We start from the raw sequence: 16707 nt of genomic DNA, 5'->3' as shown, positions 1-16707 counted from the left end.
GGCGCTAGTTTTAGCGACACTTTACCGCAGGGCTTTTCGGCTGCTAGCAGGGCGCTTTTAACCCCCCCCCCCCCCCCCCCGCTAGAATAAAGGGTTAAAAGCACCCGCAAAGTGCCGCTGCTGAAGCGTTTTGATGTCGCTTCGACGCCGCTGCCCATTGACTTCAATGACAGGGGCGGTTTAGGAGGGCTGTACACACCGCTCCCGCCCCCAAAGATGCGACTTGCAGGACTTTTTTTTTTTTTTTTTTCCCCGTCCTGCAAGCGCACCGCCCCAGTGTGCAAGCACTCAGGCTTTCAGACTGGGGAGGCTTGAGAGGCGCTTTTTTTTTTTTAGGCGCTATTTTTAGCGCTAAAACGACCCTGAAAAGCGCCCCCAGTGTGAAAGGGGGTCTTATAATTTGAAAAATATCCAATCAGGGGGAGATTTGCGAAAAACTGGAGAGTGCGAAATCTGTTGCAGCTGTGCATGGTAACCAATCAGCTTCTAACATCATCTTCTTCCATTAAGCCTTGACAATAAAACCTGGAAGCTGATTGGTTACTCTTAGGGTTGCACCAATACTAGTATCGGTACCGAGTATTTGCAAAAGTATCGGTACAGGTGCAACTGCACCGATACCTGAAACCGATACTTTCAGGCTCGGCTCTTTGAGCTGTCAGTGGGGTCTCCTCTGTTGACAGCTGAAGTGTTAAAAAAAGTCTGGTAATTGGAGCTGTCAAAAAAAAAAAAAAAAAAAGACATTTCCCCATCCACACAAGCCAGGCGGATGGCGGAATCCTCCACGCTGTGCTATTCTTAGAGCGAGGACTACTCCCCTGTCAGAATACACCGATCAGCGCAGTAGCCGATTGGCCGCAGCCGCTGATCAAAGAAAATTATTCCAACAGTCGCGGTCAACAAAAGTTGATCGTTAGACTGACTTCTGTGGGAGCCGGGAATGGCCATAGATTGTAAGCTCTAATGAGCGGGGCCCTCCGATTCCTCCCATATTAATCACTTAAGGACCGGAAAGGATTTGCCCCCCTTAATGACCAGGTCATTTTTTTTTTTGCATCGCTTTAACTGACAATTGCGCGGTCGTGCGACGCTGCACCCAAACAAAATGTATGTCTTTTTTTTTCCCCAGAAATAGAACTTTTTTTTCGTGGTATTTGATCACGTCTGCAGTTTTCAATTTTACGCTATAAACAAAAAAAAAAAAAGTGACAATTTTGAAACAAAAAGCAATATTTTTTTAATTTTTGCTAGAATAAATATCCCCCCTCCAAAAAAAAAAATGTAAAAAAAACTAATTTCTTCCTGAGTTTAGGCCGATATATATTCTTCTACATATTTTTTGAAAAAAAAAAATATATAAAAAAAGGCAACAAATGTATATTGATTGGTTTGCGCAAAAGTTATAGCGTCTACAAAATAGGGTGTCTGGAAAACTTGTCAGAAGTGACTCGTGCTGAGAAGTACGCACTACAGAGGGACATGCTTTGTTCATATTTCATGTCTGAGGTTTACAACCAGTTTAATAGGCTGCAGGATACATGACTGAATGCGAGTCCCTTGCACTGTGTGTGCAACCACAACGCCCAACAAATCCTCCAAAAAAAAAAAAAGGGAACCAGGCACAGGCTCTTCTTTACAGGAGGTGCAAAAAAAAAAAAAAATATATGAGCGCCCCATATGTGTGTGCGCACTCACTGATTGGGTGTCCCCGGTGGGGATCTGGACGGCAGGCTCTGCGTCTCCAGTCTGTCGTTAGACAGCGAATTTCCGCTCGTCACGTCCCAGTCCATATCGCTGACCAGTTTCCGTGTCAAAGGTTTACTGGGAGATCTGACGGCAAAGAAAACAAAATTCTTAGAAGAAACATTTAAAAAAAAAACAACATGAGACCATCAACATAAGTTCCATCACAGAATAACATATGAGCGTCGAATTCCCAACCTCGCTGTCAGAGCTGGGTGTCAGATATAATAAATATACAGTGCCTTGAAAAAGTATTCATACCCCTTGAAATTGATGATGATGGTGGTACGCAGAGATGAAACAAATTATCCTACAAATGGTTTGTACTTGTGTTTCTGCAGTCCTCTGTTCTCTACAAATTTTCCACACTTGCGGCGCCCCCTATCCCTACAATATGCGCTGCACCCAGGGCAGCCACCCCTTCTTCCCACCTCTTGTCCTGGCCCTGTGGGTGTGTGAGGACCTCTACAGTGCCTTAAAAAAGTATTCATACCCCCTTGACATTTTCCACATTTTGTCATGTTACAATCAAAAACGTAAATGTGTTTTATTGGGATTTTATGTGATAGACCAACACAAAGTGTCACCTAATTGTGAAGTGGAAGGAAAATGATAAATGATACAAATAAATATGTGAAAAGTGTGGGGGGGGCATTTGTATTCAGCCCCCTTTACTCCGATACCCCTAACTAAGATCTAGTGGAACCAATCGCCTTCAGAAGTCACCTAATTAGTAAATAGAGTCCACCTGTGTGTAATGTAATCTCAGTATAAATACATCTGTTCTGTGAAGCCCTCAGAGAACCTTAGTGAACAAACAGCATCATGAAGGCCAAGGAACACACCAGACAGGTCAGGGATAAAGTTGTGGAGAAGTATAAAGCAGGGTTAGGTTATAAAAAAATCTCCCAAGCTTTGAACATCTCACGGAGCTCTGTTCAATCCATCATCCGAAAATGGAAAGAGTATGGCCCAACTACAAACCTACCAAGACATGGCCGTCCACCTAAACTGACCGGCCGGGCAAGGAGAACATTCATCAGAGAAGAGCCAAGAGGTCCATGGTAACTCTGGAGGAGCTGCAGAGATCCACAGCTCAGGTGGGAGAATCTGTCCACAGGACAACTATTAGTCGTGTTCTCCACAAATCTGCCCTTTATGGAAGAGTGACAAGAAGAAAGACATTGGTGAAGGAAAGCCATAAGCTTTCTCCATAATCCCTCATTCTACCCGGCTTGGTCCTCCTCAAACTCATTCTCAGGATGGTCAAGAGCTGGTTTGACCGGCGCTCATCATTTCTATAAATCTTTTCTAATCACACCATTTCCTACTCTTCATGAAAACTATGATCTCCCACATACAGAAACTTTCAGATATCTTAAAAAAAACAAAACCTTTTTCTCACAACAAGGCACCCTCTGATAAGAGATCACCAAGCTTCACAAGCCTGTAAATCTGATCTACATAAACGTGGTCTCATTTCCAACCAATACTCCCGTTTACTATCACACATCACCTCTACGCCCCCAACCTATACTACCAAATGGGAAAAAGATCTCCAATCACAATCTACAGACATAAATTGGTCTCAAATCTGGCAAACAACAAAGTCTGCCTTTCCCTGAGGCTCCCGAAACCAATTATAAGGTACTCCCAAGAGGGGAACTTGGTCCCTCTGCCAGAATCTCTAAATTCTCACCCAAATGATATCCTTCCCACATCTTTCGTGGCTGCTCTACTCCGGCTACTCAGGTACATATCTGGTGGGAATGTAATATTGTCAGATCCTTTTGGTCAGACGTATTTAATATTCTTCCCACAATGTTCACAGTTATATTTACTGCCTGACGCACCTATTGTGCTCCTGAATAGTAAACCACAAGCCTTGCCAAACCGCCAATTTAATCTCAGGCTCTTTGTAATACACAGCAGCAAAACAGGTCCTAGCGAAAGCTTGGAAAACAGATTCACTTGATATCTCATTAGTCAAACAAAGAGTCACCCAATCTTTAATCCACGCTAAAACAGACGCTATCTTGATAATATATCTAAATTCGAAGCCCTGTGGACACCATGGATTGAAAATTTCCTACCACCGGGCTTTGACACCTCTTTACTACTCCCTTAATCTAGATCTATAATCTGTCATGTGATTTATTTCATTCATTTTTTACCTCAGGTGACATACCCCATTTCACATCCCAATGTCTCTTCATCATAACATTATCTAAGCCTCCCCTTCTCTTTAGGGTTGGTTCACACTGGGGCAGCGTGACTTACAGCGCGACTTAGCAAGGCGACTTGTAAGCGGCTTCAACGCAACTTCAACGCGACTTACAACACAACTTCAAGCCGCCCCCAGGACAGACGCCTGTAGCCAATCAGAGCTTTCCCCTCCAAGGACATACCAGGCTCTCAGGTCTGGTATGGATGTTAAGGGGAACCCCCTATGCCGAAAAACCGGTGTGGGGGTCCCCCCAAAATCCATACCAGACCCTTATCCGAGCACGCAGCCCGGCCGGTCAGGAAAGGGGGTGGGGACGAGCGAGCCCCCCCCGAAACGTACCAGGCCGCACGCCCTCAACATGGGGGGGTGAGTGCCCCCCCCCACCCCCACCCCAAAGCACCTTGTCCCCATGTTGATGAGGACAAGGGCCTCTTCCCGACAACCCTGGCCGTTGGTTGTCGGGGTCTTTCCAGAAAACAAATGGCAGTGTTAACACCTGCTCACACCAGAAGTGACGTCTAGCCTCCCAGGATCATAGAGATGGATGGGGACTATTTTTGTTTGGTGATAACTAAAGATCTATATATATATATATATATATAGAGGAATCAGAACCTCCTTCCTCCTGCTAGTGACCCCTCTAGTGATATAAAGATCTATATAGAGGAATCAGGACCTCCTTCCTCCTGCTTTTGACCCATCTAGTGAAATAAAGGGGAATCAGGACCTCCTTCCTCCTGATGGTGATCCCTCTAGTGATATAAAGATCTATATAGAGGAATCAGGACCTCCTTCCTCCTGGTGGTGATCCCTCTAGTGATATAAAGATCTGTATAGAGGAATCAGGACCTCCTTCCTCCTGCTGGTGACCCCTCTAGTGATATAAAGATCTATATAGAGGAATCAGGACCTCCTTCCTCCTGGTGGTGATCCCTCTAGTGATATAAAGATCTGTATAGAGGAATCAGGACCTCCTTCCTCCTGCTAGTGACCCCTCTAGTGATATAAAGATCTGTATAGGGGAATCAGGTACTCCCTTCTTCTGCTGGTGACCCCTCTAGTAATGGTCCTAGTTTTCTATGGTCATTTATCTATCCAAGTAGCTTCAACTACAGAGGAAGCGATGTAACAACGACTGACTTTTTCTAAAATAGCCCCCAAATTTCCCCTGGTGTAGGGACTAACCACACGCCGTTATCAGGTTTTCACAGAATGTGACTTTGTGGTCCCACCCTCCCACACACATGAAACTTTTTTTATGCTTTCTAAACTTTTATCATTGCACAGAGATTTCATGAAAACTGGGCTGTGTGCTATAATCAGGCTTCTTCCAAAGTCGATGGCTATGAAAGTAGATTTTCTATAACCGATATTCCAGGTATAGATGGGAGCGCGGGGGGGGCAGTTGCCCATTCACACATGCGCTGTGGTAAACCACAGACAAAACTCATATAGTGTTGTAACTCATTTAGAATGGTTTTGCAGTGTACCTGGGCAGTGCAGCACAAGTCAAAGGACAGTTGAGAGTCTCTGCATCGCGTTGTAAAAAAAGCAAATGCTGCAGGTTCCATGAAATGTGCGTCGTGTTGCATATTTAGATTGACTTAACCACTTTGAGACCAGGCTTATTCCGACACTTCTATCATACATTTAAAAATCAGCATTTTTTTGGCCACCACCCCCCACCCCCACCAATGCCATAGATTTTTTTTCAAGCAAGGGCCCTATAGAATAAAATGGTGGGCGTTGCAATTTTTTATGTCACATGGTATTTGCGCAGCGGTTTTCCAAAAGCAAATTTTTGGGAAAAAGTGATAAATTTTAATGCACACAAACACAATATAATGCCCAACTGTTTGGTAAAATATAAACGATGATGTTATACGGAGTAAATAGATACCCAACATGCCAAGCTTTAAAATAGCACACGACCGCGGAATGGCGACAAACTACGGTACATTAAATTATCCATAGGCGAAGATTTAAAAGCCTTTAGAGGTTACCACTTTAGATTTACACAGGAGGTCTTGGTGCTAGAATTATTGCTCTCATATTGCCGTGATACCTCCCATGTGGTGTGATCGCTGTATACGTATGCATGGGGGACCTATGTGTGCGTTTGCCTTTGCGTACGAGCACAGGGGGGGGGGGGGGCAGGGGCACTTTAGAGTTACTTTTTTGTTGTTATTATTTTATTTTTACACTGTCTCTTTACATTTTTTTAAATTAACTTTATTGCCATCACAAGGCATGAACAATATCCATTGTGATAGCATGGGCAGATCTCTCCTCTGCCCTTTAAAAGCCACAGATCAAACCAAGATTGGTTTGTTCTGAAGCTTTTCAAAGCTAGCAATGGCTTGTTTACATTCTGCCACAACTTGAAGTGACAAATACTAGTCGCTTCTGTTTTCTTAGACCATAGAGATGATGGGGGATGTTTTCTTAGACCATAGAGATGATGGGGGATGTTTTCTTAGACCATAGAGATGATGGGGGATGTTTTCTTAGACCATAGAGATGATGGGGGATGTTTTCTTAGACCATAGAGATGATGGGGGACGTTTTCTTAGACCATAGAGATGATGGGGGATGTTTTCTTAGACCATAGAGATGATGGGGGATGTTTTCTTAGACCATAGAGATGATGGGGGATGTTTTCTTAGACCATAGAGATGATGGGGGATGTTTTCTTAGACCATAGAGATGATGGGGGATGTTTTCTTAGACCATAGAGATGATGGGGAATGTTTTCTTAGACCATAGAGAGGATGAGGGACGTTTTCTTAGACCATAGAGATGATGGGGGATGTTTTCTTAGACCATAGAGAGGATGGGGGACGTTTTCTTAGACCATAGAGATGATGGGGGACGTTTTCTTAGACCATAGAGATGATGGGGGACGTTTTCTTAGACCATAGAGATGATGGGGGATGTTTTCTTAGACCATAGAGATGATGGGGGATGTTTTCTTAGACCATAGAGATGATGGGGGATGTTTTCTTAGACCATAGAGATGATGGGGGACGTTTTCTTAGACCATAGAGATGATGGGGGACGTTTTCTTAGACCATAGAGATGATGGGGGATGTTTTCTTAGACCATAGAGATGATGGGGGACGTTCTGGTCTGCTTCAGTCCCAGGCTCTCTGGTGGGATGGGAGAGCCTAGTAGAAAGGCGGCAGAAAGGGGGGGCTTTTTTCCACCTGTAAAAGCGATTTAGCTGCTAGATGAATTTTAATCCATCTATGGCTGTTCCTGCTTGACAGAAGTCGATCACTGCTCTAACAGTAAAGAGCCCCCTACACAGGTTGATAAATGTGTACATTGTGTTCATATCTCCTATTATGAGCCTTTTCTGCAGGGTGACTAAGTTTAGAGTGATACTAAATGATATCTGTAAACCATAAACACCCACTACTTAAAGCGGAGCTCTAAGGGAAGTTCCACTTTAAGCACTCCCCAAGCCCCCCCCCCCGCCACATTTGTTATGGGTACCTAATTTTGACAGGTACCTGCTCTGACATTAGCTCGGAAACGCTTAGGGAAGTTCTTCTCTCCCCCTCCCACCCTGTCTTCGGGGACACGTCAAAGGTTCCAGCAGACTGCTGGACCATTCAGCAGGCGCAGCGAGATGAGCATGCGCAGTGAAGCTGTAAGCTGTCAGAGCCGGGTGCCCACATTTATAATGCCGGCGCGCCGGGGGAGAGGAGAGGGAGGGAAGCGACGGTTCGGGTGACCTCATCGCTGGATCCTGGTATAGGTGAGCAGCTTGCGATGGGGGCACCCCGAGCCCAGCCGCAGCTCCTGTGTCTATTCATTGTTCATTGCCCGGCCCCGCCCCCTCTCTCTCCTCATTGGCTCAATGACTTTGATTGCCAGTAGCGGGAGCCAAGAGCGCTTCGCTGCCATCTCAGCCAACGAGGAGGGAGAGTCCCGGGCAGCCGAGACACTCCTGCTAAATCGCTGGATGGAGATGGCGTCAGGTAAGTATTAGGGGGGCTGCTGCACACAGAAGGCTTTTTATCTTAATGCATACAATGCATTAAGATAAAAAAAATTCTGATTTTACAACCACTTTAATTATGTAGTCTAATAAAATTATGCATTTTAACTATTTAGTGCCTATAAAGTCCATGTTTTCATCCAGTTCCTAATCCATTTAGATTGAGGACGTGGCACGGTTTACCTTGTTGGATGCCCACAGTTCCACCCTGTGATGGTGCAGGATTAGTTCCTTTACCTTGTTACTATGTAACTGTGTTTAAACTGAGTAAAAGGACCATTTTAGGAAAAAATAAGGTAATCTTAAAATTGATGGCAGCAACACGTCTCAAAAAAGTTTGGGACAGGGCAAAGTAAGTGGTAAGTGGTACCAACAATGAAGCTGGAAGAACATTTTGCAACTAATGAGGTAATCGGCCACAGGTCAGTAACATGACTGGGCGATGGGCAGAGGTTCACCGATCTGTGAAAAGCTGCATCTAAAAATTGTTGAACAATTTCAGAATGATGTTCTTCAATGCAAAATTGGATGGAGGTGATATTCAGGCCCTTAAACGGCACTGAATTAAAAACAGGCATGATTGTGTGATGGATATCACAGCATGGGCTCAGGAATACTTCCAAAAATAACCATCTGTGAACAAAGCTTCCAGTGCCATCCGAAAATACAAGGTAAAGCTCTATAGTGCAAAGAAGAAGCCATATCCTAACATGACCCAGAAACACAGCCGTCTTCTATGCGCCAAAGCTCATTTAAAATGGTCTGTTGCAAAGTGAAAACTGTTCCCAGGGCCAAAGCTCATTTAAAATGGTCTGTTGCAAAGTGAAAACTGTATCCAGGGCCAAAGCTCATTTAAAATGGTCTGTTGCAAAGTGAAAACTGTTCCCAGGGCCAAAGCTCATTTAAAATGGTCTGTTGCAAAGTGAAAAATGTTCCCAGGGCCAAAGCTCACTTAAAATGGTCTGTTGCAAAGTGGAAAACCGTTCTCTGGGCCAAAGCTCACTATAAATGGTCTGTTGCAAAGTGGAAAACGAAAAGTGTTCTGTGGTCAGACAAATTGAAAATGGACATTCTTTTTTGGCAAACATGGGTGCTACTAAAGAGGAAAGGGATCTTCTGGTTTGTTATCAGCGCTCAGTTCAAAAGGTGTCATCTCTGATGGATTGGGGGGGGGGGGTGGGGGCATTAGTGCGCATACAATCTGAAAAGGCACCATTAATTCTGATAGATATATCCAGGTTTTAGAGCAGCATATGCTCCCATCCAGACAATGTCTTTTACAGGGAAGGCCTTGCATATTTCAGCATGACAATGCTAAACTGCACACTGCATCTACTACTAGGAAGCCATGCTGTTGTCGAAGAGTCCAGGGGCTTAACTAGTCTGCTTACAGTCCAGACCTTTCACCCAATGAAACAAAAATTACGACAAAGATGACCCAGGAGTGTTAGGCGCAGTTATAAATCTGTATCAGGCAAAAAATGGGACAACATTCCTCTCCCAAAACCGGTCTCCTTAGTTCTGAGATATTTACAGAGTGTTAGTAAAAGAGGGGATGCTACACCGTGCTAAACATGGCCCCGCCCCCAACTTTTTTGAGACATGTTGCTGTCATCAATTTTAGGATCTGTGCCAGAATGAAAAGCAAGCTACACAAGTAGAGCTCAGTGTACATTCTAAAGACGGTGAACAGGCAGGTAGGTATATTTTATTGCAGAAGAGGCGTTGCATGTTTCTTCTGTAATAGGGAGCCTGCCTGATGGCAGTTTCATTATTGAGGCTTTAGAAAGTTTCAGCGAAAAAATTATACTGCACAGAGGTGCAAGACTATAAAGAAAGGAAAAAAACCGAGCTCAGCTTAGCTCTAAAGAGACTCTATGAGGTCTCTGAAAGAATCAAAAGGTCAGTTACCTGCAAAAGAGGAAGTTGTGTACGAACCTCCCCGGCAGTCAGCCTCTTCCTATATACAGTCTAATGCAGGGGTGTCCAAACCTTTCTCAAAGAGGGCCAGATTTGATGAAGTGAACATGTGTGAGGAACGACCATTTTGCCTGATATTCTTTGAACCATTAAAATTAAATGCAAATTAACGAATACACGGCCCAACAAGAATTCTCCTGCCTTTGTGGCCGTGTTTGGTGAAGAGTCTAAGGATGAGCTCAGGCGTGTTATTTAGATATAAATATATATATATCTTTTGTGACCCCCAACGAATCCCCGAGCGCCGCTCAGGACTAAGGATGAGCTCAGGTGTGTTATTTAGATATACTGTATTTATAGGCGTATAACACGCACCTTCACTTTAAGAGGGAAGTTTCAGGAAAAAAATTAAATTTTAAATAAAGAACTGTGAAGCAAAATAAGGGTCAGTGCCCATCAATGTAGCCTGATCAGTGCCAACCTGCAGCCTCACCATTGCCATGAATGCAGCCTCACCATTGGCATGAATGCAGCCTCACCATTGGCATGAATGCAGCCTCACCATTGGCATGAATGCAGCCTCACCAGTGCCATGAAGGCAGTCTCACAAGTGCCATGAAGGCAGTCTCTGAATGTAGCCTCACCATTGCCATGAATGTAACCTCACAAGTGCCATTAATGAAACCTCACCATTGCCATGAAGGCAGCCTCTGAATGCAGCTTCACCATTGACATGAATGCAACCTCACAAGTGCCATTAATGAAACCTCACCATTGCCAAGAATGCAGCCTCTGAATGCAGCCTCATTATTGACATGAATGCAGCCTCACTACTGACATGAATGCAGCCTCACCATTGACATGAATGCAGCCTTACCATTGACATGAATGCAGCCTCACCATTGACATGAATGCAGCCTCACCATTGACATGAATGCAGCCTCACCATTGACATGAATGCAGCCTTACCATTGACATGAATGCAGCCTCACCATTGACATGAATGCAGCCTCACCATTGACATGAATGCAGCCTCACCATTGACATGAATGCAGCCTCACCATTGACATGAATGCAGCCTCTGAATGCAGCTTCACCATTGACATGAATGCAGCCTCACAAGTACCATAAATGCAACCTCACCATTGCCATGAATGCAGCCTCACCATTGCCATGAATGCAGCCTCACCATTGCCATGAATGCAGCCTCACCATTGCCATGAATGCAGCCTCACCATTGCCATGAATGCAGCCTCACCATTGCCATGAATGCAGCCTTACCATTGCCATGAATGCAGCCTCACCATTGCCATGAATGCAGCCTCACCATTGCCATGAATGCAGCCTCACCATTGGCATGAATGCAGCCTCACCATTGGCATGAATGCAGCCTCACCAGTGCCATGAAGGCAGTCTCACAAGTGCCATGAAGGCAGTCTCTGAATGTAGCCTCACCATTGCCATGAATGTAACCTCACAAGTGCCATTAATGAAACCTCACCATTGCCATGAAGGCAGCCTCTGAATGCAGCTTCACCATTGACATGAATGCAACCTCACAAGTGCCATTAATGAAACCTCACCATTGCCAAGAATGCAGCCTCTGAATGCAGCCTCATTATTGACATGAATGCAGCCTCACTACTGACATGAATGCAGCCTCACCATTGACATGAATGCAGCCTTACCATTGACATGAATGCAGCCTTACCATTGACATGAATGCAGCCTCACCATTGACATGAATGCAGCCTCACCATTGACATGAATGCAGCCTTACCATTGACATGAATGCAGCCTCACCATTGACATGAATGCAGCCTCACCATTGACATGAATGCAGCCTCACCATTGACATGAATGCAGCCTCTGAATGCAGCTTCACCATTGACATGAATGCAGCCTCACAAGTACCATAAATGCAACCTCACCATTGCCATGAATGCAGCCTCACCATTGCCATGAATGCAGCCTCACCATTGCCATGAATGCAGCCTCACCATTGCCATGAATGCAGCCTCACCATTGCCATGAATGCAGCCTCACCATTGCCATGAATGCAGCCTCACCATTGCCATGAATGCAGCCTTACCATTGCCATGAATGCAGCCTCACCATTGCCATGAATGCAGCCTCACCATTGCCATGAATGCAGCCTCACCATTGCCATGAATGCAGCCTCACCATTGCCATGAATGCAGCCTCACCATTGCCATCGCCTCTAAATGAAGCCTCACCATTGCCATGATGCAGCCTCAGCATTTCCATCAGTGCAGCCTAGTACATGCCCATCTGCAGCCTCCTATGATAGACAGAACAGTGGTCCAATGGTGGCCCAGGAGACGGGACTTCCTATTACAGAGGCCGCCGAGTAAACAGGAGATTCTCCTGTATGTAATCTGATGGCACTCGCCCCGCCCCCTCCGAGGAACGATAAATACGGTAGAAATCTTTTGTAACCCCCTCAAAGAAACCCCGAGCATGGTGCTCGGGGATTCGTTGGGGGCCACAAAAGATATACATATCCAAATTACCAGTGGGGCCGCATGAAACAGGAACACGGGCTGTAATTGGCCCACGGGCCGGACTTTGGACATGCCTGGTCTAATGAGAGCGTCAAAAAGTCCACAGTGCCAAATCTTTATATGGTAAAACTGGTTCACAAATTGGCCAACATGTTTCTGGGGTCAAACTCCCCCCTTCTTCAGGGTTTAAAAAGTGGTGGGACTCTTGGGCCTGGTTCACACCTATGTGGTCTTTAGTGTGTTTTGCAAAAGCACTACAGTCCATTAAACATGGTTTCCTATGGGACACGTGCACAGCTATGTATTTTTCAGCCGCTGCGTTTTTGGAAAGGGTCCAGGACTTTTCTTCCCGCAGCAGGTTGCATTTTGCGTGTAATAAACTTCAGAGGACTGGCACAAAAAAACGCGTTGTGTTGTATTATTTGACGTTTTCTGCTTTTTTTTTGCTAATAGGAAAGTATGACAGTTCTATTCATGTAGTGCAACTTTAATGCAACTTTACACTCTCTGACACTCAAGCAGTATCAAAGTCACATTATAGTAGTGCAGAAACCTTTATGTGTCCAAGGTTGCATGTTGGGGTTAGAGGTAAGGGCTGGAGTCATGGTTAAATGTTAGGGTTAGAGATATTTAGGGTTAGGGGTAATTGTTAGTAATAATTACCACTAACCCCAACCCCAATGATTAGCGCTAACCCTAACCCCAGCTCCTAACCCTAAGACCCCTTTCGCACTGAAGTGATTTTGAGCCGTTTTAGCGCTAGAAATAGCGCCTGAAAACTGCCTCCCATTCATTACAATGGGTGCTTTTACACCGGGGCGGTGCGTTTGCGGGACGTTCGGAAGAGTCCTGCAAGCAGCATCTTTTGGGCGGTTTGGGAGCGCTGTATAACTGCCCCTAGCCATCGCAATGAATGGGCAGCACTTTCAAAGCGCCTAAAAATCGCTGCAAAGCTCCACAACACGGAAGTTTTTAACCCCTTCTTTGGGGTTAAAGGCGCCCCGCTAACGGCTGAAAAGCGCCACCTAATCAGCACTAAAGTGCACCTAAAACGACCGGCGCTTTAGTGCCAAAGTGGCTGCACCGTGAAAGGGGTCTGACATGCGACTTTGGACACATAAAGGTTCCTGCACTACTTTGATGCTACTTGAGTACCAGAGAGTGTAAAGTTGCATCAAAGTCGCACTACATGAACAGAACTGTCAGCCAAAAAAAAAAAAAAAGCATAAAACGCATTAAAAACACATGTCTAAAAACAGCAGCGTTCGATCCTCGAAATGCGCTGAGTCTTGAAGAAAGGAATGTTTGATCCTCGAAATGCGCTGAGTCTTGAAGAAAGGAGCGTTCGATCCTCGAAATGCGTTGGTTATTTTGTGAACTAGTTTTATCATTAAGAAACGTTGGACTCCTGAACACTTGTTTGGTGCGCTCATTAGACTGTATATACAATACAAGGATTATAAACTCTGGGTTACCCTTCACCTCCTCTTAAAGTTTTTTGGATTGGGACTTTTGTACCCAGTGATAACTGACCTATTGCAAACTTGTATCCTGCGCCTCGTACTCCCCCTTCCTTTGCTTGAAAGTTGTCTTGAAAACTTCCATGGGTGTCAGATGTCCATGCCTCCCCCACTGCATGCTGGTCTCTTCCTCTAACCCCGGTGTCACTGCTTGAATTGGGCAGTGCCAAAGATGTAGAAGGAAGGAACCACTGTGCATGGCGGGGGGGGGACGGCAAGATACTTTGGCCAAAGCTAATGATCGGCTTAGAAGCTGGGGACGGGTCCGCATCCAGGTCGTCAGCTGTCATTCCTGGTCCAATGAGCTGCAGGGTGTTCCCCGCCCTGTGCAAATGTGTACAATGAGGTGGGGGCCCTTGTGACATCATTGACCTAATATGGCCACATGGGGGGGGGGGGGGGGATTCCCAGACCTGCAACTCATTGGACCAGTAATGACAGGTGACTTCCAGGTCGGAATCCAAACTAAATTCCTAACAAACACGCTGAGTACACTACCTCTCCTTTTGCAGGTAAGTGGCCTTCTGATTTTAGAGACCTTCCATATTACGTCTTAAAGGCATTGTTCCCCTCTACCGAAAAACTTAGGTAGGAGGCGTCTGGCCAAAAGCTGCAAAGTTTGTTTTTATCTACAAAGATGAATAATGCCCCTGCTATAGGTGTGGGCCACCGAAAAATGCCCAGAGATGGTTCCTCCCCACATCCTACCTTGTTGCTTAGACGTTGCCAAGACAAAGACACTCCTAGCTGTTGCTGTTCACCCCCATCCTGCCCTGTTGGTAGGACATTGCTAAGACACTCCTAGCTGTTGCTGTGCACCCCACACCCTGCCCTGTTGCTGGGGCATTAAGACAGTCTTAGCTGCTACTACTTCATGCCCCCCCCCATCCTGGCTTGTTGCTAGGATGTCGCTAGGACACTCCTAGCTGTTGCGGTTCACCCCCCATCCTGCCTTATTGCTAGGACATTGCTAAGACACTCCTAGCTGTTACTGTTCACCCCCCAAATCCTGCCTCATTGCTAGCACATTGCAAAAAAAAAAAAACTAGCTGTTATTGTTCACCCCCCATCCTGCCTTGTTTCTAGGACATTGCTAAGACACCCAAAGCTGATACTGTTCACCCCCCATCCTGCCTTGTTGCTAGGGTATTGCTAAGACACTCCTAGCTGATATTGTTTACCCCTCATCCTGTCTTGTTGCTAGGGCGTTACTAAGACACTCCTAACTGTTGCTGTTCATCCCCCATCCTGCCTTGTTGCTAGGACATTGCTAAGACACTCCTAGCTGTTACCGTTCACCCCCCCCCCCAAATCCTGCCTCGTTGCCGGCACATTGCTAAGACACAACTAGCTGTTATTGTTCATCCCCCATCCTGCCTTGTTTCTAGGACATTCCTAAGACACCCAAAGCTGGTACTGTTCATCCACCATCCTGCCTTGTTGCTAGGGTGTTGCTAAGACACTCCTAGCTGATATTGTTCACCCCCCATCCTGTCTTGTTGCTAGGGCGTTGCTAAGACACTCTTAGCTGTTACTGTTCACTCCCACCCCCCCAATCCTGCCTTGTTGCTAGGACACTCCTAGCTGTTGCTGTTCATCCCCCATCCTGCCTTGTTGCTAGGACATTGCTAAGACACTCCTAGCTGTTGCTGTTCACCCCCCATCTTGCCTTGTTGCTGGAAATTGCTAAGACACTCCTAGCTGTTACTGTTCACTACCACCCCCGACCCTGCCTTGTTGCTAGGTCATTGCTAAGACACTCCTAGCTGATACTGTTCACCCCCCATCCTGCCTTGTTGCTAGGATGTTGCTAAGACACTCCTAGCCGATACCGTTCATCTCCACCATCACAGGAGTGAGCTCTTTCTTTGATTCAGGGCCGCTTCACACCATGCCCGCACATGAACAGTAAGCTCTAGGAGTTTCTTAGCAACGTCCTAGCAACAAGGCAGGGTGGGATGAGGAGATCTCTAGGATTTTTTCAGCCAGGCTTTGGGAGGGGCACATAGTTACATAGTTAGTAAGGTTGAATAAAGACACCAGTCCATCCAGTTCAACCTGAGTGAGTGTGGGTCTACAACCCTGACCCTTGTCCCTAACCCTGAACATTGCACACTCACATCAATCCCTACCCTCAATCCAAGGTCCCCATTCATATACTAGGGCCAATTTTTGGACAGAAGCCAATTAACCTACCAGCATGTCTTTGGAGTGTGGGAGGAAACCGGAGTATCCGGAGGAAACCCACGCAGGCACAGGGAGAACATGCAAACTCCAGGCAGGTAGTGTCGTGGTTGGGATTCGAACCAGCGACCCTTTTTACTGCTAGGCGAGAGTGCTAACCACTGCACCACAGCCCATAAATGACCTACAGCTATAGCAAGAGCATTAGCCAACTTTAGTCAAAGCTGCACTGTTTGTTTTTATCTACAGGACTAACCCTTTAAAGCTACGTGTACCTCCAGCATTGCTGGAAATGTTCTCCTCCATCGCTGCAATTGTTCTCCTCCCCCATTTCACACTTTATCGGCCCAACACAAAGATCACAAAACTAACGGCTGTTATTTAAATTTTCATCTTTTCCTGTAGCCTGCATGAGAAAAGGACGCAGCCTTTTGTTTCTTCACGGAACAAGCCGGTTATTACCATAATTGTTACATGCCTACATCAAGCAGGACACAAATTACACACATGAGCTCCCCAGCGGATGACGGACTGGTGTTTGGCAATAGGAGGGAGTCCCCAAATCCAGGCAATTGACAAGGC

General features: G+C 45.8%; 1 protein-coding gene across 1 annotated transcript in view; it reads right to left on the bottom strand.

The window, feature by feature from the left end:
• Positions 1-16707, bottom strand: part of PTPN4 (protein tyrosine phosphatase non-receptor type 4) — a gene marked incomplete in the record, with an annotated part of 165913 nt that overhangs the window by 43162 nt on the left and 106044 nt on the right. Inside the window, 1 exon segment of the mRNA XM_073634460.1 lies at positions 1696-1830. Coding sequence (XP_073490561.1) covers positions 1696-1830 — 135 coding nt within the window.

Source organism: Aquarana catesbeiana, linkage group LG06, assembly GCF_042186555.1.
Source record: "Aquarana catesbeiana isolate 2022-GZ linkage group LG06, ASM4218655v1, whole genome shotgun sequence".
Classification (NCBI taxonomy): domain Eukaryota; kingdom Metazoa; phylum Chordata; class Amphibia; order Anura; family Ranidae; genus Aquarana; species Aquarana catesbeiana.
This window is presented reverse-complemented; position numbering and strand designations above follow the sequence as displayed.